Raw genomic sequence first — 25008 nt, forward strand, 5'->3', positions numbered from 1 at the left:
ATGACTCAGTCCGAGTTAAGCAGTGGTGATGGATTGGCATAGCTATCTCAGTTAGAGCAGTAGGGTGATGTTGCCCCTAGACACTGATCTGGGCTCAGTCCTGCATTTCCCCCACTAATGGTTCAGGTTAGGATTGGGGAAGGGGAAGCTGATCCTAGATCTGTCCCTAGGGAAAACCTCAATCCGGAGTGGAGGCACTCTGAAAGGGGCTGTCTGATTCCCTGTGTTTAGTGGACATGAGTCACATGACTTCTCTTATGAGTTGTTATTTTCATTCACTAGAGCTTGCAGTGACTCACTTAGTAACGATCCATGCTTTAATGCAACAGTATCTTTTGTGGTGCACAGTACGAGGTAAAAGAGCTATCTATCTTAGCTCTTTGAAATCGATATAGCTAGTTTCTGGGAGTGAACACGTGTCTTGAAGGATAGGCTATAGCCATTTTTGAAAGACAATGAAATTTGTCTTGACAATTTCCAAACACCGCAGCAGGTCAGCACAGTTTGGTATCTGAGGGCTGCATCCCAAATGGCACCCTATATAGTGCACTACTATAATCCACACATCCTGCTGTGCTGCTGCATTCAGGCTGATCCAGGCCTAATTTGTGCTATTGTTTTAGGTTGTGGGATAGTGGGTGTGTTATGGACAGTGTGTGACACAAATGTGGTGACATCTGCCCGGGAGAGGGTGTGTGGACATGCGTGCACGTGTAGTAGGGAATGCATCATCAATGAAAACAGTCTTGTGGGGAACGTTGGCTGCCACGGAGCCTAAATCTCTGAGTCACCCTGGCGAGCGGATGCAGACACACTGTGTACACGTACACACACACACACACACACACACACACACACACACACACACACACACACACACACACACACACACACACACACACACACACAGAGGCATAATTGATGCCCTCCACCCCCTGTCCTTGACACGACTATAAAAAGCAGGACTGAATAACTGCCTCCTCCTGTGGGTTTCGGAGTAATGATACATTTTCCCTCCACTAGTCTATACATATGTCTACCCCAAATGGCACCCTATTCCCTAATATAGTGCACTACATTTGACCAATGCCCTATGGGTACTGGTCAAAAGGAGTGCCATATATAGGGAATAGGGTGCCATTTGGGACGCACACCAGGACTGTACTACCTGCCTACCGCTATGGCCCTCCCCAACGCCTGAGCCAAAGGCAGATACAGTACAATAAATAGCTTGTTCCTCTTTTCCTACCATACGTCGGAGACAGAGCAATCAACTCCAGGAAGTCCAGCGGCAGAGCCAGGGGTAGGACGGGCGATGGCCTTGTGCTGTATTCTCCCCTCTCTCTCTCATCACCAGGATCATCTTTATCAGTAGGGACACAGGTATTGGACCACGGGGTGCCTTGAAGCCTCTTGTGTGCAACTGAGGAAAGACTCAAAAGTATTATTAGAATGTGTGTCCAGAAAGCAGTTGTTCCTTAGTCAGGCAGAAATCCAAGGCACGGTATTGCAGCCTTAAGAGTGCGATATACAATAGAATGTGAAATGCTGAAATCCCATCCAGTTATGCCAGGATACTTTCCCTCTGTGGACAGTCAGAGATGGCGGTCTTGAAGTGCTCTCGTGTCTAAGCCAGAGTGGGTGGTCTTGTGAATGGCATCATTATGCATTTTTAAGCTGAACCACAGCAGCTTACTGAGACCCAGCCTGAAAGATTTCTCAGCTTTTTCGCCCCACTGAAGCTGCTGAGAACGTGACACTGTGTGTTTGTGGCCTTATGTGCTCTTCATCTATTGTGTATGTGTGTGTATATATATCATAAGCTGACTGAAAACAGATGTGTTTTCAACGTACAATATGACATTGGAAATTGATTGCCAATTAGATAGTTGCCTTTTGTCATGTCAAAGCTGTCACTTTCCCGGTATGAAACAAATGAATATGACGTCTACCCCTTCCATCCATCCTTGTCAAAAGGATTCTGAGGATGAGGCTAGGTCAATCAGGGAGTGCATAATTCTCTGAGCTTATGATTCACCATTCTCTTTCCATCCCCTCTCATTTCACTCAGTAGGGATGTGCTGCATCCACGCTCATATGCATGTAAGATGCTGTTACTTTATTGTTCACTTACATGGAAATTCATATACACTACAATACAACATAAAACAATACAAAAACACTGGAAATGGAATGTATACTGAACAAATATATAAACGCATTGCAACGATTTTACTGAGCGACAGTTCATATAAGGAAATCAGTCAATTGAAATTAAATGAATTAGGCCCTAATCTATGGATTTCTTATGATTGGGCAGGGGTGCAGCCAGGACCAGCCAATCACAATTAGTTTCTCCCCACAAAAGGGCTTTATTACAGTCAAAAATACTCCTCAGTTTCATCAGCTGTCCGGGTGGCTGGTTTCAGATCATCCCGCAGTTGAGGAAGCCGGATGTGGTGGTCCTGGGCTGGTGGGTTACACGTGGTCTACGGTTGTGAGGCCGGTTGGACGTACTGCAGAATTCTCTAAAATGACGTTGGAGGTGGCTTATTCTCTGGCAACAGCTCTGGTGGACATTCCTGCAGTCAGCATGTTAATGGCATGCTCCCTCAACTTGAGACATCTGTGGCATTGTGTTGTGTGACAAAACCGCACATTTGAGAGTGTCCTTTTTATTGTCCCCAGCACAAGGCGCACCTGTGTAATGATCATGCTATTTAATCGGCTTTTTGATATGCCACACCTGTCAGGTGGATGATTTATCTTGGCAAAGAAGATATGCTCACTACCAAGGATGTAAACAAATTTGTACATAATATTTTTGAGAAATACAGTGCTGCATTCAGAAAGTATTCAGACCCCTTTCACTTTTTCCACATTTTGTTACTTTACAGCCTTATTCTACATAAATTTTTTTTTTTTAAATCCCCTTCATCAATCTTCACACAATACCCCATAATGACAAAGCCGAAACAGGTTTTTAGAAATGTTAGCAACTGAAGTATATAATTTACTTATGTGTTCAGACACTGTACTCAGTACTTTGCTGAAGCACCTTTTGGCAGCGATTACAGCCTCGAGTCTTCTTGGGCATGACGCTGCAAGGTTGGCACACCTGTATTTGGGGAGTTTCTCCCATTCTTCTCATTCTTCTCTGCAGATCCTCTCAAGCTCTGTCAGGTTGGATGGGGAGCGTTGCTGCACAGCTATTTTCAGGTCTCTCCAGAGATGTTTGACTGGGTTCAAGTCCGGGCTCTGGCTGGGCCACTCAAGGCCACTTCATTTGTTTTGAGTTAAAATACTTTTGCAAAAATGTCTAAACCTGTTTTCGCTTCGTCATTGTGGGTAGATTGATGAGGGGGGGAAAAAATATTTTATAAATTTTAGAATAAGGCTGTAACGTAACAAAAGGTTGAAAAAGTAAAAGGGGTCTGAATACTTTCCGAATGCATTGTAAGCTTTTTGTACATATGTGAATATTTTCTTGGTTCTTTTTATTTCAGCTCATGAAATATGGGACCAACACTTTACATGTTGAGTTTGTTTTTGTTCAGTAGAGATGGTCCATAACTGTGTCTATAAATACTCTCTCCTCTCTCTAAACCCCCCTGCTCCCCAGTGACCCAGTGCCCCCCTGCAGCAGCACCCCGTGGCGGTGGCAAGGCCAGGAGAGATGGGGCGCAAGCTGGACCTGTCGGGCCTGACGGACGACGAGGCAGAGCATGTGCTGAAGGTGGTGCAGAGGGACATGAAGCTGAGGAAGAAGGAGGAGGACAGGCTCAGGTGAGATGGGGGGATTGGGGGCAGGGAAGGGAAGGGGGACCACTGCATGAAAAATGGGATTTGCGGTTCTGATATTTGAGGAAGTATACCATGTTTCCGGAAATGTTTTATTCCTGTGACAATTTACAACTCAAAACACAAATTAAATTACTGAACATTTGGTGCCCCCAGGACTACCTGGTATAAGATTCACCTTACGAAAGTTAATCCTCTTCTCCAATGGAGAAGAGTGCTTCTTTTTAGCTGATAGCCATGTTATCCAAGTCTTTCACATAACTATGTGAGTTTGAGTAAAGATATTGCGGGAAAGATATTTTTGCTGATCCTGCTGGATTTCATGGGGGTCTAAGATGTGACTGTCTCTTCAGCCTAGTCAGACTGTGTGGATGTCAGACACTTAGGGTCTTGAGGTCAGGGTCTAGTCGGGGTTCAGGCCTCAGGGTGCTGCTCTGATGTCATACCCTGCTTCTTCACACATCCCTGAGAGGTAAAGTCTTCTGTCAGATGCGACAGGCCTCCTCCCTCTCCTCCTCCATTGTGCCTCCCTGCCTCTGTCCCTCTCCTCACATTTCAACCCTCTCTTCCCTCTGTATCGCTCTCTCTCTCTCTCTGTGTGACAAGCTGCAGCTAGGGGATACAGTGTTCTGATGTTGACAGGCTCTTGTGGGAATCGGTCATCCGATTTATAGGCAGATCAGACCGTCTGGTTTGTGATGCATCAGCAAGCCTCTTGTGAGGATGCCTCGAGCCGTTCCGAAATGAGCATACAGATCTATCAAACTGAAAATGGAAATACATGTACATTTACATTTAAAGGTTTCACTTTTTACAGTGTTATGCTCTCCAGTCCCCACATTTGATCAAGAGCCCAAAGTGTTTTTCCACTGTACCGCAGTAGCTTTTTACACTGCTAGGCCTATCATTGTGTTACAGGACACCACAGTGGTGACCTACCATGGGATGATGTGTATCGACATGAATGCAGTCTATTGGTTTGTTTTGTTTTTTTACCCAGTGAAGAACTTTTATTATTATTATTATTATTACAGAACAGTATTATATCCTGCATTGCCAGACTGTATTCTCACATTCACTCAGTTTATAAGGGGAAGGCTGGATCGAGGCTACATTATTATTGAGCAGACAGCAGTGGTCTTGAGTCAGCAACACTTGATTTAGACCCTTCTGGGGTTTGTCTAATCAAGACCGGGCTAATGGCTAGCTAGCTTCTCCATGAATTACTGGGAAATACAATATGTCCTCTCTGCAAAGTCTTTTTCAAATGATCAAAACCAAAGAAACCTTTGAAAAAACACAATGTCGAGCCATTGGTGTTTCTCCCCGTTAAAAGATGAATAGCTAAATGGATGAATGTCCTTGTAAAAACATGCACATTTTCATTGGGAATTCTGTGGCTCATTAAAGAAATATTCAAGCTTTGTTGAAAGGAACACGAGTTGGAGCACAGTGGTTTAGACCAGTAAAGACCAGTGTAACTATATTAGATATACTAGATGCCCACTGACAACAAATCAAGTTACGTGTTATGTTTTCTTAGTTCGATTTGGTCTGTATTGTTCCTGAAAAGTAATTACGTCTTCCGTTGGTTTTTGATTTCTCTGTGGACTCTCTCTGTTTCATAACAGAATCAACGGTGTGCAATAGTCATTGCTCTTGAGAAATCGATAGTCACCAGTCGAGGGCTCTCTGAGCAGTGCTGAACACTTGCTCAAATTCGTTCACGTCTATCTCACTCCTGAGGTTGGTTGGAGTGCAGAGGTCCTGTGTTCGAGCCTCGGTGTGAGCCGAATCAGGAGGAAGTGGTACTCGCTAAGCAAGCAACTTTCAACCGTTACATGTGTATGGGCATTAGGAAAAAGCAAAGGCTTTGATTTCTGGTCAAACAGATGAAAAAGGGGTCCTAGAAGACCTCTGGCAGAAAAAGTCTTACGGTATTAGAAATCCATCACAACACAATACAATAATGTTAACATTATTATTTTTTCTTTGGTTTGATAATGTGCATTAGCTTATTAGCTAGCTAGCTAGTATTAACATGCGCCTTCTGCATCAATAGCAATATTAACGCAGCTAGCTTGCATTGCCAAACAATGCTACTGCCAGCTTCTGGTTTGGCTGAGTGGCTGATGACTTCAAGGTCTTTGCTGTGTGAACACAGCAGAGATTGACTGCCGACACTGCCCAGGGGTGCTAAGTACTGTCGGCAGGCAGTACAATCCTTGACAATCCTACCTGTGTGTCTGAGCTATAAGAAGGATCAATCCCGACTTGACTAGGTTACAACACCAAAAACAAAGCCTATTGTTCTCCTTTTGATATGAACACAGTCAGAAGGAAAGGACTGTTTTGAACATTACATGAATAAAAACGAAGCTATTATACCTATGCTAACAGTAGCAGATGGTAGTTTGGTTGTTTCAGGTTGTTGTACTCCCTTCCCCCTGGGGGGCTTTCCCTCCATGCTTGGCTGACTTTTTTGTTTCTTCTGTTTTAAATGACGCCAGCCTGCCGGAGTTATAAAGTGTCCCATGAATCCTTCAGAAGGCGAATTTACAAGTCTCAGCTGGCACTTCAAACGCTCCCTTTTAATTTCCCTAGTGTTTCCTACTAAGAAATATTGAGGAACTTAATTGATAGTACCTTCTGACGCATAAATACTGGCCTGTCAGAAAAATGTAAATAACTAAATGATGTGCGTGTAATCAAACGTGGGTACAATCACAGCTTTTCTGTACGACTCAAGTTCTGCAATGTAAGTGACTTCTTCTTAAAGGTCCAATGCAGCCATTTTTCATCTCAAGATCAAATCGTTTCCGGGTAACAATTAAGTACCTTACTGTGATCGTTTTCACCATTTTAATTAAAAACAGAACAAAAATAGCTCCATAGCAAAGAGCAATTTCTCAAGCAAGTCTGGGAATGGTCTGAGTGGGGAAAACTGAAAACTAGCTGTTATTGGCAGAGGTTTGGAACTCTCTTATTAGTCTAACTATTTTACCGCCGGGTGACATCACCAGGCAGGCCAAAACTCCATCCCACCAAAACAGGCAGAAATTTCATGCGGTCTTTTCAAACAGCTCTTACACTAAATGTGCATTATCATAATTTTATTATTATTCCAACCTCAGTGTGGAAATATATATAAAACACAGGAAGTCACGTTTTCACGGCCTTTAAACATTTAAAGCTATTTTTCTACTACTTTTGCTAAAGCTCGGTTTACTCAGTGATTTGTAATGCCAGTGAGCTAAATTGTTTAGAATGTATTGCATGTCAACATAGTTAAATATTGGCTTGCTTAGGATGTCTTGCTACAGTATATTTATTTAAAATGTACAAGATGATGATGTGATTTTTACCCAATTATTATGTACAGTTACAGTATCTGCTGTCCAACCTCTGGCCTGCTTCCTCCTCTCACTGTAGCCAGCCTGCTGGAGTGTCTCATTACACCAGCACAGGGAATTCAGTCTCAGAGCTCAGCCAGAGAGATGGTTGAAGAAAAGAGAACAAACAGCACTGACTCCCAAGGGACGGAGGGAAAGACAACAGAATGATAAAAATAACAATATCCAACCACCACTCTTTGTTTTTCGAAAGTTTCCCCAGGTCTGTCTGTTCTCTGCTTCCACCCACAGCAGCAGTGATTACTCCTGGAGATGGAGGAGATTGATCCATTAAAGGCCTGTTCCTGACTTGATAATGACTTACTCTTCCCATGCTCAGTCAGTCTTTACCTAGCTCACAGACGCTGCTGTTAATGAGCGTTTGACAAGTCTATCTTTACAGCCGTAGGCGAATGTCAAGTCTTGCATTTTGAACGTCCTGTCTGTAACGCTAGTGGTTTGTGCGACGTAAAAATAGCATGATAATTGAACAATGTCTGGTGGCCAGTTTGCTATTCCTTTGTCCCGTGTAGACCAATGCTCTCTCTCTCTCCTCTCTCTCCCCTCTCCTCTCTCTCTCTCGGGCTCTCAATTCAATAGACTTACATTTCTTACATTGTCAAAGTATACATGGAACAAAAATGGTGGGACCAAGAGCAATAATAGTAGTAGTGGAAATGGGATTACCATAAATAGCAACTACAACAACAATATTAATGAGAATAATAATACATTAAAGCAGTAGTAATAGACCAGTGTCAATATGACTGAGAAGACACATGACATGGCATGAAAGCCAAAACTAAATGGGAAATATTATTGACATTACCTTACACTTTTCACTGGCTGTCCCTCAGGTTGTGGCAGGAGGACACATTTAGGCTTTTCACCCAATAAATACCCCTAACCCTTTTGTAGTTCCAAATTCTTTGTACTGAATGATAATTTGGGGTAATAAATAGGTCAGAGTATTTGTCACAGTGTAATGGAAAATTCAGCTCTGTCGCTACCTCCCCCTGAGCAGAGTGAGCACAGCCTGTCCTCTCTGGGCAGCCAGGTTTGCCAGTGACAACCGATCTCTATAGCCAGACTGTGCTCACTGAGTCTGTACCTAGTCAGTGTTTTCCTCAGTTTTCTGTGGTCAGATAGTCTGCCACAATGTACTGTCTGTTTAGAGACAAATAGCATTGAAGTTTACTTGGATTTTTTGTGGTGTCTTTCCAATAGGTGATATATATTTTTTGTTGCTTTGATGATTTGGTTGGGCAAGATTTTCTGGGTGATGTCTTGAGGCTCTATGGGGTGGGTTAGGGAACTGAGCCTCAGAACCAGCTGGCTGTGGGGACTCTTCTCTTGTTTCATCTCTTGACGTTGTAGAGGTGTGTGATGGAATGTTTTGGGGTCACTTGTTTTTTGATGGCTGTAAAATTGTTCTATTCTGCTCTACATGCGTTATCAATACAGTCTTGCAAAACTCTGCATGCAGTATTTCGATTGGATGTTTGTTCCATTTGGTAAATTCATTATTAGAGGGCGTACCCCGTACTTTGCTGCCATATAAAGCAATTGGTTCTATAACTGGTAGAAAGAGGAGGAAGGGAAGTACTACTAATGTACACAATAGTACATTTTGGTAGACAGAAGGTCTCTGTTTTTGATTAGATATATTTGTCAATGACTTTTAGATTTTTGCAATCGTCAAACCATTTTTCAATATTTTTGGGGGGTTTGTTCTTATGTTTCTTTAGATTAGCAAAGAAGGCTAATTTGTCAAATATAAAGTTTAAAAAATCCAACGTGTTTTGGCTGCATGGCCTTCGACTCCATGATTTTTACAACTTTGTTTCTATTGAACATGCCATACAAATTAAGGCATTTTAATTAATTATATGAAGAGTGCCTTCGTCCTCCTTTCTTTTTGATGACCTGGTTCTATAACTGATTGGAAAATTGAGCCAGATTTGAATGTTCCTTGTAATGGCATAGAATGCTCTTCTTGCTTTGTCTCTCAGCTCGTGTCAGCATGTATTGCGCTCGGCCCGCCACAGGAGTCGCTAGGGCGCGATGGGACAAGAACATCCCTGCCGGCCAAACCCTCCCTGATGACGCTGGGCCAATTGTGCGCCGCACCATGGGTCTCCCGGTTGTGGCCCGCTGCGACAGAGCCTGGACTCAAACCCAGAATCTCTAGTGGCACAGCTAACACTGCGATGCAGTGCCTTAGACCACTGCGCCACTAGTTTTTGGTGTGTTCAATAGAACTGTGTCCGAATAGAATTTATATTTGTCATCCTGATTTCCGGTCAGAGCCCAGGTCTGACAGAACCTGCGCAGATGATCTAGATGCTGCTGTAACCTCTCCTTAGTGGGAGACTGTAGCACCAGGTCATCTGCGTACAGCAGACACTGTACGGTGCTGCCGATTCTTCTAATGTTTTTGCCAATTCATTAATGTAGATGTTAAATAGTGTTGGACTTATTGGGCAGCCCTGTTTCACTCCACTTCCCTGAGAGAAGTCGTCTGTTTGCTTGTTGCCAATTTTAACCGCACATTTGTTTTAAATGTACATTGTTTTTATAACATATGTTTTCCCTCCAATACCACTTTATATTAGTTTATAAAAAAAGACCTTTGTCAAATTTAATCAAATGCCTTGAAGTCTACAAAACACAAGTAGATTTTGACTTTGTTTTGGTTTACTTGTTTTTCAATTAGTGTGGAGGGTGTAAATGTGGTCTGTTGTACGATATATAGAATTGTAAACAAAAATAAGACCTCAAAACCCAAAAACTTGTAAGCAAATAATTTTAAAGCGAGAGCAAAACTCTTTGACAAATGATTAAAAAAAATATATATTTTAAAATGAATGCTAAAATAGTTTTTGGTTAAACTTTCCCAGCACATTTAACCAAAAACTATTTTTGCATTCATTTTCAAATATATATATATTTTTTATAATTTGTCAGAGTTTTGCTCTCGCTTTACATTTTGCCTACATGTACTACCTTTTGGTTACGCTACTCGTATCTTTGCTTTCGATGTCTGTTTATTTTCTTTCACTGCCAGTCTTTTCGATTGTGAGTTTTGATATAATTTTTCCATGAAGGGCGGGGTTTAGAGGGAGGTGGAGACAATGAGTCTCCATTGGTCCACTAGTTTTGGAGTGAGGGGCTGGTGGGTGTTGGAGCTGGGGTGTGGCTGGTCTGTGCCAGTGCCGCTATCAGTGGGAGGCTGTTCTGTGGGCTGGGGGGGAGGCGTGCAGCAGGCAGGGCTGGGGAGGCCTGGCTGGTTGATTTGGGCTCCTCGGCTGGGGCAGGTCATAAAGTGGGGATCTAGCTGCTCCTGCAGCCTGTCCTCTGTTGTCTTTATATCCTGTAGCTCCTCTCTTAGTGTGGTCAGCTCATTATTACTGCTCTGCCTGTCTTTTTGGAGCTCACCACATTTGTTATATCAGCCAGCTCTCTCTTGAGTCCGTCTCTCTCTTGCTGAACCTCTTTCAGCTGTGTTGCAAGGCTGCTGTCCTGCTCTGTCCATACCTTGGTTAGGAGCTCCTCTAAGGTCTGGATGTCTGGTTGCTGTTTGCTCATGCTCTCCCTGAGCAGGACAACCTTCCCCTCCAGTTTGGTGAACTCTTCATTCATGGCAGCCATGGTGGTGAGGAAGGCCTGAGCCTGCTCTGCACAGAGGGGGTTGCTCTCCTCCTGGGGCGTGTCCTCCACTGTGCTGGATGTGCCTTTTTGGGTGGGGATAGTGGGGGTGATGGTGGAGTTTGTCTTGTGGAAGGGCATGTCATTGGTGGTGTCCTCTCTCTCTGCTCTCTCCTGAATGGTCTGAAAGTCTGTTTCAAACAGCCTAATACCCTGACTACACCGCTCGCATTGGAAAATAAATGTAGGAATCTATGTTATTCAATTATTGCACCCACACTGCTCGCGCGCGCCAACAAGCGTCTGCGTTGCCAAGGGCTAAAATAGAAGTCATTCCTATTTCTGATGCAGATCGCGCTGCAAGTCCTGCCTCTCCCATCTCCTCATTGGTTTATAGAAGCAGGTACCCACGTGCCATCTCCTCATAGGTTATACCCATGTCGGTGATTGAAAGACTAAATGTTTTGCCTGTTGTCGTGGTAATACTATGAAAGTGTAGATGCCAATCGCCATAAATTCAAAGATGAAAAAGCCTGGAAGGAGGAGAGATGACTAAACTATTCGGTTGACCGTTTTATATGTGGATTAATTGTCGGAGTAGAGGACCTTGAGCATTTCATGTAAAATAACAACTCAATGTTTATATCCCAGGACAAATTAGCTAGCAAGTGCAAGCTAACTAGCTAAATTGCCATACATGTTTTAATGCTTTTCGACCTGTCCCCAAATGAATGTAATTGGTTCAGAGTTTGTTTTGATATTTTAACCTGCGTGTAGTGATCGCGTTTGGTGTAGGGGGACAAAATAAATGTATGCATGATAGCACACGATGTCGCACGCGCGCAGACCAGTTTGGGTTCCGTGTGAGGTTACCTTGCACCATGACAGTCCCAGTCTTGTAGAAGTTGATTGTTATCATGGTGCTGTCAGGGTCGTCTGTCTCTTTTGACTTTCAGCTTTCACCCATTACAGATTCCCTCTTTATGGATGGGTAGTGAGAGCAGACTGCTGAGCGCTACGTATTTGGCTGGTCAGTGAGAAAGATGAGATTACTCACATCACCGTTTTTGTAGAGGTCTGTGAAAAGGGTTTCTGACCTCCCCTTTAGAAGGTTCTGTTTAAAAGCTTTCCTCGTTGTCATTTTTGGGCTCTGGAGGGTAGAGAATGGTCTCAGGGGGAGGTGGGTCACGGTGCCTGGGGACTCTGCTACTACTGCTGCTGCTGATCTGTTCTGCTGCACCGTTGCCATGACAACCGGTTTTGTTTGTCTGTTGCTCGCTCTCTAATTTAGCTCAAAAACCAGCAAAAAGAGTGAAAATTCTTCACACATAAAAACAGAACATTAAAGTTAGTCTCTTCTCCTTTTTTTTGGTTTACTCACTCAGTTTGGTCGTTTGATGTAGTTGTATCAACTCCGCTTGCTAGATGAGTCTAGCTACAGTTTTCTGGCTAGCTTGTTAGCCAGCTGGCTAGATTTTTGTTGTGTAGCTAGCTAGCGAGAGAGTTAAAACTTCATAATTTGGGGCGCAAAGTTACTTTTTTTCTATTCTGATTTGAATAGAGTTCTTGTTCATCAATTGTCTTTATTTTTAGATTCGAGTGCTTTTCTCATTCTAAAAACATAAATACATCAGGAGTTCAAGTTGAGCATGTCTGTAGCTCTCTGTCAGTCTCACTTTCTCTTTCTCTCTCCAGGTCTTTCTCTCTCAGTCTCTCTCCCGGTCTTTCTGTATCTGTCTCTGGATGTGCTGGCTCAAGCATGTTCTCTCCCCCCTCCCATGTAGATAACAAATCTTGAGCTGATTACTGAACGGTGTAGGTTTTATGGCGGTGATTTTAATTGGTCAACCTTTGGAAATGAAGTGGTGATAAAATTAAAGTGTCAAGGCCAAACAAGTACAAGGCTGTTTAGTCGCATGTAGAGAGGGTCTTAGATAATAAGTCGCTAGATATCATGGAATGTGTCATTTCTGTATGGTTGTAGGACTCATTTCATAAAATAGGGAATGCTGTGTAAAATTAATGCTGGTGTTGTAATTGCTAAGGCGTAGTAATTTTGTGTGACTAGAATCAGAATAACTTACTATCCAAGTACATTTACATATACAGTGCGTTCGGAAAGTATTCAGGGCCCTTGACTTTTTTCACATTTTGTTACGTTATATCCTTATTCTAAAATGGATTAAATAAATAAAAAATCCTCATCAATCTACCCACAATACCCCATAATGAAGTAAAAACAGGTTTTTAGAAATGTTTGCAATTGAAATAAACTGAAATACCTGATTTAAATAAGTATTTAGACCCTTTGCTATGAGACTCGAAATTGAGCACCGGTGCATCCTTTTTCCATTTATCATCCATGAGATGCTTCAACAACTTGATTGGAGCCCACCTGTGGTAAATTCAATTGATTGGACATGATTTGGAAAGGCACACACCTGTCTATATAAGGTCCCACAGCTGACAGTGTATGTCAGAGCAAAAACCTAGCCATGTGGTCGAAGAAATTTTCCATATACCTCCGAGACAGGATTGTGTTGAGGTACATATCTGGGGAAGGGTACCAAAACATTTCTCCAGCATTGAAGGTTCCCAAGAACACAGGTTCCTCCATCAATCTTAAATGGAAGAAGTTTGGAGCCACCAAGACTCTTCCTAGAGTTGGCCAAACTGCGCAATCGGGGGAGAAGGGCCTTGGTCAGGGAGGTGACCAAGAGCCCGATGGTGACTCTGACAGAGCTTTAGAGTTTCTCTGTGGAGATGGGAGAATCTTCAAGAAGGACAACCATCTCTGCAGCACTCCACAAATCAGGCCTTTATGGTAGAGTGGCCAGACGGAAGCCACTCTTCAGCAAAAGGCACATGACAGCCCGCTTGGAGTTTGCCAAAATGCACCTAAATACTCTGACCATGAGAAACTCTTTGGCCTGAATTCCAAGCGTTACGTCTGGAGGAAACCTGGCACCATCCCTACGGTGAAGCATAGTGGCAGCATCATGCTGTTAGGATGTTTTTCAGCGGCAGGGACTGGGAGACCAGTCAGGATTGAGGCAAAGATGAACGGAGCAAAATACAGAGTGATCTTTGATGAAAACCTGCTCCAAAGCGCCAAGGACTGGAGTGTAGGTTCACCTTCCAACAGGGCAACGACCCTAAGCACACAGCCAAGACAACGCAGGAGTGGCTTCGGGACAAGTCTCTGAATGTCCTTGAGTGGCCAAGCCAAAGGCTAAACTTGAACCCAATCAAACATCTCTGGAGATACCTGAAAATAGCTGTGCAGCAACTCTCCCCATCCAACCTGACAGAACTTGAGAGCATCTGCAGAGAAACATGGGAGAAACTCCCCAAATACAGTTAATGGAACAACATCCACACCTAGCCGACAGTGACACATGTTCACCTGAAGACAATATCTGCACAGGGGCTTTCTGCTTTTAAATCCATATCTGATTGACAGAATAGTAATTTAGGACAAATAATTGAGTATTTTTCATTACTCCCTCCCCCTTTCCCGTCCTCTCTCATAGACAAAGTTCAGCCTTTGGTTTGTATTGCCTGCTTTCAGAGAGGGTGCAGTGAATAAATGAGTCCCTCTTTTACAGGACAGTCAGGTACATGGAGAGATAAAAGGATAAAGAAAGGAGGAAACAGAGGTTAGGACCACAGTCTGACAGCAAAACAGAAAAGCAGCCTTCTCAGCCTGTCGCGGTGTCTGTCTGTTGACAAGGCCTTGCCCTCTAGATGTGACACCTGAGCCCGTCTGTGATAACAGCCTGTAACCTACATTTAACTGGGGAACCAGATAGAGTCGAGACACACTCCGATACCTAGGGTTTATTTATTTTGGTGACTCCACTATCCTTATATAGGCTACTGTATTTTTTCCCCAAATTAAGTTGTATGTCATACGTTTTGTTTTCTGATTACGCAAAACATCAAACTGCTTCTCACAGCACTGGGAAATTAGAATTGGACAAATAGGTTTCCTCATCCTATTTTCCCACTATCGGACACTAGTTTAAATGAAATAAATATGGTGCTGTAGAGTAGAGGTCTATTGAGTCCACTGATCCTACTCACACAGAACTACCCTACGCCTTGAACTCTTTCTCTCCTCTCTCTCCAGATGAAATCTTGCAGCAAGTGAGGTCCGGCCGCCCGACAACCTGCCCGCTCAACCCTATCCCCTCCTCCCTTCTCTAGACCATCTCAGGAGACCTTCTCCCATTCCTCACTTCACTCATCATCTCATCCCTGACCCTCTGACTTCAAAATGTCCCCAGTTGCTCCCCTCCTCAAGAAAACAACACTCAACTCCTCTGATGTTAAAAACTACAGACCAGTATCCCTTCTTTCAATTATTTCCAAAACACTTGAGCGTGCTGTCTCTGACCAACTCTCTATCACTCTCAGAACGATCTTCTTGACCCTAAGCAGTCAGGCTTAACGACGGCTCACTCACCCGAGACTGCTCTTTTCTGTGTCATGGAGGCTCTCCACTGCCAAAGCTGACTCTCCTCTGTTCTAATCCTCCTAGATCTGTCTGCTGCGTTCAACACCGTGAACCATCATATCCTCCGCTCTACCCTCTCAGGGCTGGGTGTCTCCGGCTCTGCACACTATTGGATTGCGTCCTACCTGGCAGGCAGCTCCTACCAAGTGACGTGGAGAGTGTGTCTGCACCACATACTCTCACTACTGGTGTCCCCCAGGGCTCGGTTCTAGGCCCTCTTCCCTTTACACACCAAGTCACTCGGCTCGGTCATATCCTCACATGGTCTCTCCTATCATTGCTATGCGGATGACACTCAATTACTTTTCTCCTTCCCCCTTCTGACACCCAGGTGGTGACACGCGTCTCTGCGTGCCGGGCAGATATCTCAGCTTGGATGTCAGCCCACCACCTCAAGCTCAACCTCGACAAGACTGAGCTGTTCTTCCTCCCGGGGAAGGCCTGCCCGCACCAAGCCCTCTCCATCACGGTTGACAACTCCATGGTGTCCCCCTCCCAGAGTGCAAAGAACCTTGACGTGACCCTGGACAACACCTTGTCATTCTCTGCAAACTTCAAAGCAGGTTCATGCTCTACCACATACGTAGAGTACGACCTTACCTCACACAGGAAGCGGCACAGGTCCCATTTCAGGTACTTGTTATCTCCCATCTGGACAACTGCAACTTATCCAGAAAGCTGCATCCCGCCTGGTGTTTCTCACACTCCAGTCGAAGCTCGCAGCCATAACAAGACCATGGTACTTGCCTGTGGAGCATCAAGAGAATGTGCCCCTCCCTACAGTACTTTCAGGCTATGCTCAAACCCTACATACCAACCCGAGCACTCTGTTCTGCCACCTCTGGTCTCTTGGCCCTTTTGAGAACGAACACTTGCACTTGACTTATTTCCCCCCTTACTAGCTCTGATTTTGATAATTATTGAGGAAAATGTTTCTCACGATGACTGTGATATGTGGTTGACCCACCTAGATATTTTAAGATGAACGCACTAACTGAAGGTTGCTCTGGATAAGAGCGTCCGCTAAAATGACTCAAATGTAAATATGGCCCAAAGAGAGAGGGGACGTTAGGGCCCAAAAGACTGTTTTAGCATGGGCAGCGCCATTGAGGACTTTCCCCATTTCGAAGTATTCAACTGGGTGGGACTTCCTATGGGTTAAGGAAGGATCACATAATTCCATCCAGGTCATCAGGAGGGATCAGCCAATGAATTATACTCATGAGAAAACATTCCATAATTGCAGGTGGCAGTAAATTGTCAACCTTAGCGTTATACATGTTCAAACACACTATAGGTGGCAGAATGCAACTAGTAGAAGAAGAAAATGATTATTCTTCAATGGTGCTGCCCATGCTCATATACAATGTTGCAACCTCTAACTACAATATATATATATATACACACACACACACACAATGTGGACATCCCTTCAAATGAGTGGATTCGGCTATTTCAGCCACACCCGTTTCTGACTGGTGTATAAAATCAAGCACACAGCCATGCAATCTCCATAGACAGACATTGGCAGTAGAATGGCCTTACTGAAGAGCTCAGTGACTTTCAACGTGGCACCGTCATAGGATGCCACCTTTCCAACAAGTCAGTTCGTCAAATTTCTGCAATGCTAAAGCTTCCCAGAATCAACTGTAAGTTCTGTTATTGTGAAGTGGAAACGTCTAGGAGCAACAACAGCTCAGCCGTGAAGTGGTAGGCCACACAAGCTCACAGAACGGGACCGCCGAGTGCTGAAGCGCGTAGCTCATAAAAATCGTCCTCTGTTGTAACACTCACTACCGAGTTCCAAACTGCCTCTGGAAGCAACGTCAGCACAATAACTGTTTATCGGAAGCTTCATGAAATGGGTTTCCATGGCCGAGCAGCTGCACACAAGCCTAAGATCACCATGCGCAATGCAGGTTGGAGTGTGTGTCGTGCTGACCGTGTGTGTGTGTTTTGTTTCTGTGTGTGCTAGCCTGTTAGTGGCGGTGAGGTGATACCTCTGGGTGTCAGTGGAGAACAGCAAATCATGCCAGGCTGATGGGTGGGATTTTCCCAGAGCGCCTATAGGGCTTTGGTCAAAAGTAGGGCACATTGCGGCTTAACATTAAGGTGTTTCCAGTTGACTGGACAGATATGTAACCTTGCTCGCTCGGGTGTATGTAGCTTAAACCTTTTCGGAAGAGCTGACACTGCCCCCCTCTCCTATCCTCCAGGTCACATTGGAAAGGTAATCATCATCCCTTTGCTTTTTAGCCAGGCTCAGCTGGGTCCAAATGAAAGGGAGCAATACAGTCTGTATCCAAAATGGCACCCTATTCGCTATATAGTGCACTACTTTTGACCACAGCCCTATGGAGCCCTAGTGCGCTAGATTGGGAAAAGGGTTCCGTTTGGGATGCATACATACTGTAGTTGATAAGCCCTTGCTCATCCTTGCTCGTCATCGCAGAAAGATGCAGTATACGAGATATGATATTGTCTTTTTCCAAGACATACTCTGAGGCTATTCTGAGGCTATCAAGACTTGGAACAGACTGAGTACAAAAGTTGAGTGTTTTATTTTGATCATGTCACAAGGAACAGGCTGACCGCTGCTGGAATTACTTTTTTTCCACTGGCCAAATGTCAAGCAGCGGCTCTCTTCTGCTCTGTTCACAGGGCTCCTCAGCTCAAGATATGCTTTGTCATTATAGTGTTTTTCTTTCTCGTTCTTGTTCCATCTCTCCTTTCTCTCTCTCCCCCTCTCGACTCAATTTTCTTCTATTTCTGTATTTTTTTCTATTTCTCGCTCTCAATTTCAATTTAAGGGGCTTTATTGGCATGGGAAACATCTGTTTACATTGCCAAAGCAAGTGAAATGGATATTAAACAAAAGTGAACTGAACAATACAAAATGTACAGTAACCATTACACTCACAAAAGTTCCAAAAGAATAAAGATATTTCAGATGTCGTTGTCTATATACAGGGATGTAATAGTGTACAAAAGGGTAAATAAATAAATATGAATATAGGTTGTATTTACGATGGTGTTTGTTCTTCACTGGTTGCCCTTTTCTTGTGGCAACGAGTCACACATCTTGCTGCTGTGATTGCACACTGTGGTATTTCACCCAATAGATATGGGAGTTTTTCAAAATTGGTTTTGTTTTCAAATTCTTTGTGGGTCTGTATAATCTGAGGGAGATATGTGTCTCTCTGTGACTCACCACCTGGATACGGTCTTATGTAGCCACATTTTAAATGTTTTTATTTTTTACTTTGGTAAAAAGTAGAGACCCAGAGCTACAAAATGTTATATCATACACTGCATTTTTGAGGAACAATGGGAAAGTAATTATTATTTTAAAGTAGATAAACATGTAAACTCACAAATTTACTGGAGCACTCCCCTTTGTCTACGCCCATTCAGCATTGTCCACACCCTCTTAAGCCTTAGCCCCACCCATTTCTTTAACGATTCACATGTGAGGTCATGTGCTAAACAGTGAGTAGTGTCGTAAAGATTAAGACTAAAAGTGGTTGTAGTATACATTAAGGTAAACAAAGTGTCCAGATAAAAATATTAGATGACGCTTACCCAGAAAAACTTGTCTAAATTGATGGGTCATGTGAAAGAATTGCTATAACCCCCAGCCACATCCAGTGGTGGGAAAAACGACTACATTGTCATACTTGAGTAAATGTAAAGATACCTTAATAGAAAGTGACTAAAGTAAGTCACCCAGTAAAATACTACTTAAAGTATTTGTTTTTAAAAAATACTTAAGGATCAAAAGTAATTGGAATTGCTAAAATGTACTTATGTATCAAAAGTCAAGTATAAAAAATAAAGTAATAAATAAAGTAAATAAAGTAAAAAAATAAAAAAAAATAATAAAGTATAAATCATTTCAAATTTTATATAAAACCAGATTGCCCAATTTTATGTATTTATTTATTTTATTGACGGATAGCCAGGGGCACACCAACACTCAGACATAATTTACAAGACGAAGCATTTGTGTTTAGTGAATCTGCCAGATCAAATGCTCTTGATGTGTGAATTTGACAATGTTCCTGTCAAAATGTAACGAGTACTTTTGGGTGTCAGGGAAAATGTATGGATTAAAAAGTACATCATTTTCTTTTGGAATGTAGTGAAGTAAAAGTTGCCAAAAATATAAATAGTAATGTACAAATACAGTTGAAGTCGGAAGTTTACATACACTTAGGTTGGAGTCATTAAAACTCGCTTTTCAACCACCCCACAAATTTCTTGTTAACAAACTATAGTTTTGGCACGTCAGTTAGGACATCTACTTTGTGCATGACACAAGTAATTTTCCCAAAAATTGTTTACAGACAGATTATTTAACTTATAATTCACTGTATTACGATTCCAGTGGGTCAGAAGTTTACATACACTAAGTTGACTGTGCCTTTAAACAGCTTGGAAAATTCCAGAAAATTGTCATGGCTTTAGAAGCTTCTGATAGGCTAATTGACATAATTTGAGTCAATTGGAGGTGTACCTGTGGATGTATTTCAAGGCCTACCTTCAAACTCAGTTCCTCTTTGCTTGACATCATGAGAAAATCTAAAGAAATGAGCCAGGACCTCAAAAAACCCCATTGTAGACCTCCACAAGTCTGGTTCATCCTTGGGAGCAATTTTCAAATGCCTGAAGGTACCACGGTCATCTGTACAAACAATAGTACGCAAGTATAAACACCATGGGACCACGCAGCCGTCATACCGCTCAGGAAGGAGATGCGTTCTTTCTCCTAGAGATGAACGTACTTTGGTGCGAAAAGTGCAAATCAATCCCAGAACAACAGCAAAGGACCTTGTGAAGATGCTGGCAGAAACGGGTACAAAAGTATGTACATCCACAGTAAAATGAGTCCTATATCGACATAACCTGAAAGGCCGCTCAGCAAGGAAGAAGCCACTGCTCCAAAACCGCCATTAAAAAAAGCCAGACTACGGTTTGCAACTGCACATGGGGACAAAGATCGTACTTTTTGGAGAAATGTCCTCTGGTCTGATGAAACAAAAATAGAACTGTTTGGCCATAATGACCATCGTTATGTTTGGCGGAAAAAGGTCGAGGCTTGCAAGCCGAAGAGCACCATCCCAACAATTAAGCACGGGGGTGGCAGCATCATGTTGTGGGTGTGCTTTGCTGCAGGAGGGACTGGTGCACTTCACAAAATAGATAACATCGTGAGCATGGAAAATGATGTGGCTATATTGAAGCAACATCTCAAGACATCAGTCAGGATGTTCAAGCTTGGTCGCAAATGGGTCTTCCAAATGGACAATGACCCCAAGCATACTTCCAAAGTTGTGGCAAAATGGCTTAAGGATGACAACAGTCATGGTATTGGAGTGGCCATCACAAAGCCCTGACCTCAACCCTATAGAACATTTGTGGGTGCGAGCAAGGAGGCCTACAAACCTGACTCAGTACCACCAGTTCTGTCAGGAGGAATGGGCCAAAATTCACCCAACTTATTGTGGGAAGCTTGTGGAGGGCGACTCAAAACGTTTGACCCAAGTTAAATAATTTAAAGGCATTGCTACCAAATACTAATTGAGTGTATAAACTTCTGACCCACTGGGAATGTGATGAAAGAAATAAAAGCTGAAATAAATAATTCTCTACTCTTATTCTGACATTTCAAATTCTTAAAATAAAGTGGTGATCCTAACTGACCTAAGACAGGGAATTTTGACTGGATTAAATGTCAGGAATTGTGAAAAACTGCGTTTAAATGTATTTGGCTAAGGTGTATGTAAACGTCCGACTTCAACTGTATGTACTTTTTTGTGTGTATATCTATCCATCTATGTCCTTAGTCAGTATAAAGGAGGAAATGTTGCTTACTTGAGCAAAATCAAAGCTGTGACGCATCCTTAAATGCATTGCTGGTTCACTAGGGGCCCCCAGAGATAACTGCAGGTCTTGACAGGTGGTCTTGCAGTCAGCAACCGTCTTCTGGTGGACAGACCGCTCACTCTGAACAAGCAGGAGATGCTGCTCTTGCTACTTCAGCTTGGCTGACTTAACAGCTTCTGGCAGATTGGCAGATCTGAAGACCTGATAGTTGTTCCTCTGGCTCTATCAGCACAGGTCTGTCTTGGGCTTAATGTTTGAGATGTGGGGCAGCAATTTTCTCCACAGATTCCTGAAGGAAGACAGCCCAACTGCACGTACCTCTGGGGAAAAAACAGAAATAATGTGAGATCAATTAAAGTAGTGGCAATCATGTTGGAGGTCAATTGAATAATCAAAATGTGTTTATGCTTTACATGCCAAGTGTTGTCATCGATTCCTTGTAGAGACGCCACACTGCTGCTTTTGTCACATGGGACGGCAGCAGCTTTCCACCAAAGTGTTTGTGTCCTGGGTGGCGTCCTGGTAATACTATTGCATTGTCCTCTGCGTAGTTGTTGAAGTTCACCACTTGCTGCAAGCCCTCATGCTTCCGGCTTGGGCCGGCTCTCTTTTTGATGGGAGTCATTAGACCATTCTCCTTGTATGACTGGTGAAGGAGAGTCAGGCGTGTTCTACTGATGCTGGAAGACAAATTCCAGATACAAATATTTTAGCATTATTATACAATGGATGTGAAATGGCATTCTGAGAACACCACTACACACAGTTCATACACGTAATGTTAGCTAGCTAGCCAGCCATCTAACGTCAGCTGGCTAGCTAACAGCAAGCTTTAACTAGCAATACAAACCGATTGCCGTAGCTAGCTAAAGTTTTAACCAAATAGGTTCAATGCTAGCTAACATTAGACTATAACTAGCAATGCGAAATGGCATTCTGAGAACATCACTAACGTTACACACACTTCATACATGTAAGTTAATGTTAGCTAGGATGCCAGCCATCTAACCTCTGCTAACGTTAGCTAGCTAAATGCAAACTTTAACTTGGCCTTTTGTTTAGAAATGTAACGTTAGCTAGCTAGCTAAACAAATTAACTAAATTCCTAATCCATAGAGTAACGTTACTAGCAATACAAACCGATTTGTCATAGCTAGCTAAACCAAATAGGTTCAATGTTAGCTAGCCAGCCAGCCATCAAACTCCAGCTGGCTAGCTAACAGCAAGCTTTAACTTGCAATGAAAAAAAATTTCTGAGAAAATTTGAAACGTATAATATCTGAAACTGTAGCTAGATTCTTACCCGCATACATGGATGAAAGCTTCACGGCAGACTGAAACCCCTTTTTTATGAAATGTTCAGAGTCCGAGAGAGTCGGCATGGCACGATCGTCCTCCAGAAAGTAATGTAAACTCACCCCATTCCGTACAAATGTGCGCAACCGCAACATTCAAACGAGGCTACAAAGAAAACTAATGGGACTGTAGCGACTGTGTTGATTTCAAAATCGTGGGTGTGAACTAGGTTTCTATTCAAGCGTTGATCGACATGGTAATGGCTCTATAGTATTGAAGAAAAGTTGAAAACAACAGACCCTCCGTTACATCGTGACGTGTCATGCCGTAACATACAGCACGCATAAAGCAGCTATTTCTGTCTTACAATCTCTCTCCACCAGGTGTAGCACTTCTCTCATCCTTTAACAAGAAATGGACAGTGACGGGGGTAAGGGGGGATACCTAGTAATTTTTTTTCGTCATCATTGCATGCGATCATCATTCTCAAAGCTGCTGTTTACTTCTAAGATCACTTTAGCACCGCCCTAAAGACCCGATTCGAATTTGACACAAACCTTCAAATAGGTATGTAATGACACATTCTATAAACTCTTTTATAGTGTTTTATTTACGTTTTAGAGGCGATAAGGTGATAAGTTGGACAGATCGAGTGAAAAAAAGCGGTTTTCCTACACAACATCTCTCCTTCTGACTATCACGCATTAGTTTCGTTTCCCCACCCGCCATTTTTAAAAAGACCCGACGGGGTTCATTGCCTTCTTGAATCATGCAGAAATGGGCAGCGTGGGGGTCATGTAATTGATTCTGTTGGAAAGGGGAGAAATTGTACTTTACAATGGTATTGACATTACAGTTGATCTGGAAGTATTACGTTTTTGGGGCGCTAAAATAAGGTCAATTGTACGGACCAAGGCGATGTACAAAAGTGAGTGAGTTTACGTTAGTCCATCACAACTTTTTCCCACTGACCTTTGTCGATAGCGCCTTATAAATTCAGGGCAACAATGTTATTGAGAGCAGTAGCAACATATTTGCACTTCTCCATGGCTAATGTTAAATCTTTAAAAAAAACTACAGTAGAAAGGATTATCTGCATAACGAGCAGCTCATTTTATAGACGAGATGCTACACTGCAGACCAATCCAAACTCATGTCTCGGCATGTCCAGCCCACTCATTATCTCAGCCAATCATGGCTAGCGGGAAGGTTGTCTTTTTCTGTTGTTAAACCAACTAGGCTCGTAATTTAACAATTTTATTTGTATTTACAGATGGCATACACGTTTGTTATTAAGCCACATAAAAGTTCACATGTTTGAGAAGGCGTTTCTGCCAAAAAAACACATTTTGATTTAAAAAAAAATTACATTCAAACGGCTCTCCTGTGAAGTTGTGACTTGCGACATAAGCCTAGTTTCCTGAATCGGGTCACATATGGTCATACATTTGGCAGGAGGTTAGGAAGTGCAGCTCAGTTTCCACCTCATTTTGTGGGTAGTGTGCACATAGCCTGTCTTCTCTTGAGAGCCAGGTCTGCCTTCGGCGGCATTTCTCAATAGTAAGGCTATGCTCACTGAGTCTGTACATTAGTTAAAGATTTCCTTCATTTTGGGTCAGTCACAGTGGTCAGGTATTTTTATATTTTTTTCTCCCAATTTCGTGGAATCCAATTGGTAGTTACAGTCTTGTCGCTGCAACTCCCGTACGGACTCGGGAGAGGCGAAGGTCGAGAGCCGTGTGTCCTCCAAAACACAACACAACCAAGCAAGCCGCACCAATGTGTCGGAGGAAATGCCGTACTCCCGGCGACTGTGTCAGCGTGCACTGCGCCTGGCCCGCCACAGGAGTCGCTAGTGCGCGATGGGACAAGGACATCCCTGCCGGCCAAACCCTCCCCTAACCCGGATGATGCTGGGCCAATTGTGCGCTGCCCCATGGGTCTCCCGGTCGCGGCCGGCTGCGACAGAGCCTGGACTCGAACCCAGAATCTCTAGGGTGGTTAGGTATTCTGCCACTATACTCTCTGGTTAGGATCAAATAGCATTCTAGTTTGCTCCTTTTTTTGTAATTCTTTCCAATGTGTCAAGTAATTATCTTTTTGTTTTCTCATGATTTGGTTGGGACTAACTGTGTTGCTGTACTGGGGCTCTGTGGGGTCTGTTTGTGTTTGTTTGTGAACTGAGCCCCAGGACCAGCTTGCTTAGGGGACTCTTCTCCAGGTTAATTTCTCTGTAGGTGATGGCTTTATTATGGAAAGTTTGGGAATCGCTTCCTTTTAAGTGGATGTAGAATTGAACGTCTCTTTTCTGGATTTTGATAATTAGCGGGTATCGGCCTAATTCTGCTCTGCATGCATTATTTGGTGTTTTACATTGTACACAGAGGATATTTTTGCAGAATTCTGCATGCGGAGTCTCAATTTGGTGTTTGTCCCATTTTGTGAATTCTTGTTTGGTGAGCGCAC

At 43.1% G+C, this 25008-nt stretch overlaps 1 protein-coding gene across 3 annotated transcripts in view; it reads left to right on the forward strand.

The window, feature by feature from the left end:
• Positions 1-25008, forward strand: part of LOC139583562 (rab effector MyRIP-like) — a 151730-nt gene that overhangs the window by 5164 nt on the left and 121558 nt on the right. For all 3 annotated transcript variants that reach the window (XM_071414780.1, XM_071414781.1, XM_071414782.1), the window contains exon 2: positions 3623-3786. In XM_071414780.1, coding sequence (XP_071270881.1) covers positions 3677-3786 — 110 coding nt within the window. In that variant the 5' untranslated portion in view covers positions 3623-3676. The remainder of the gene's footprint in view (positions 1-3622; positions 3787-25008) is intronic.

The sequence above is a fragment of the Salvelinus alpinus genome, chromosome 8 (assembly GCF_045679555.1).
Source record: "Salvelinus alpinus chromosome 8, SLU_Salpinus.1, whole genome shotgun sequence".
Classification (NCBI taxonomy): Eukaryota; Metazoa; Chordata; class Actinopteri; order Salmoniformes; family Salmonidae; genus Salvelinus; species Salvelinus alpinus.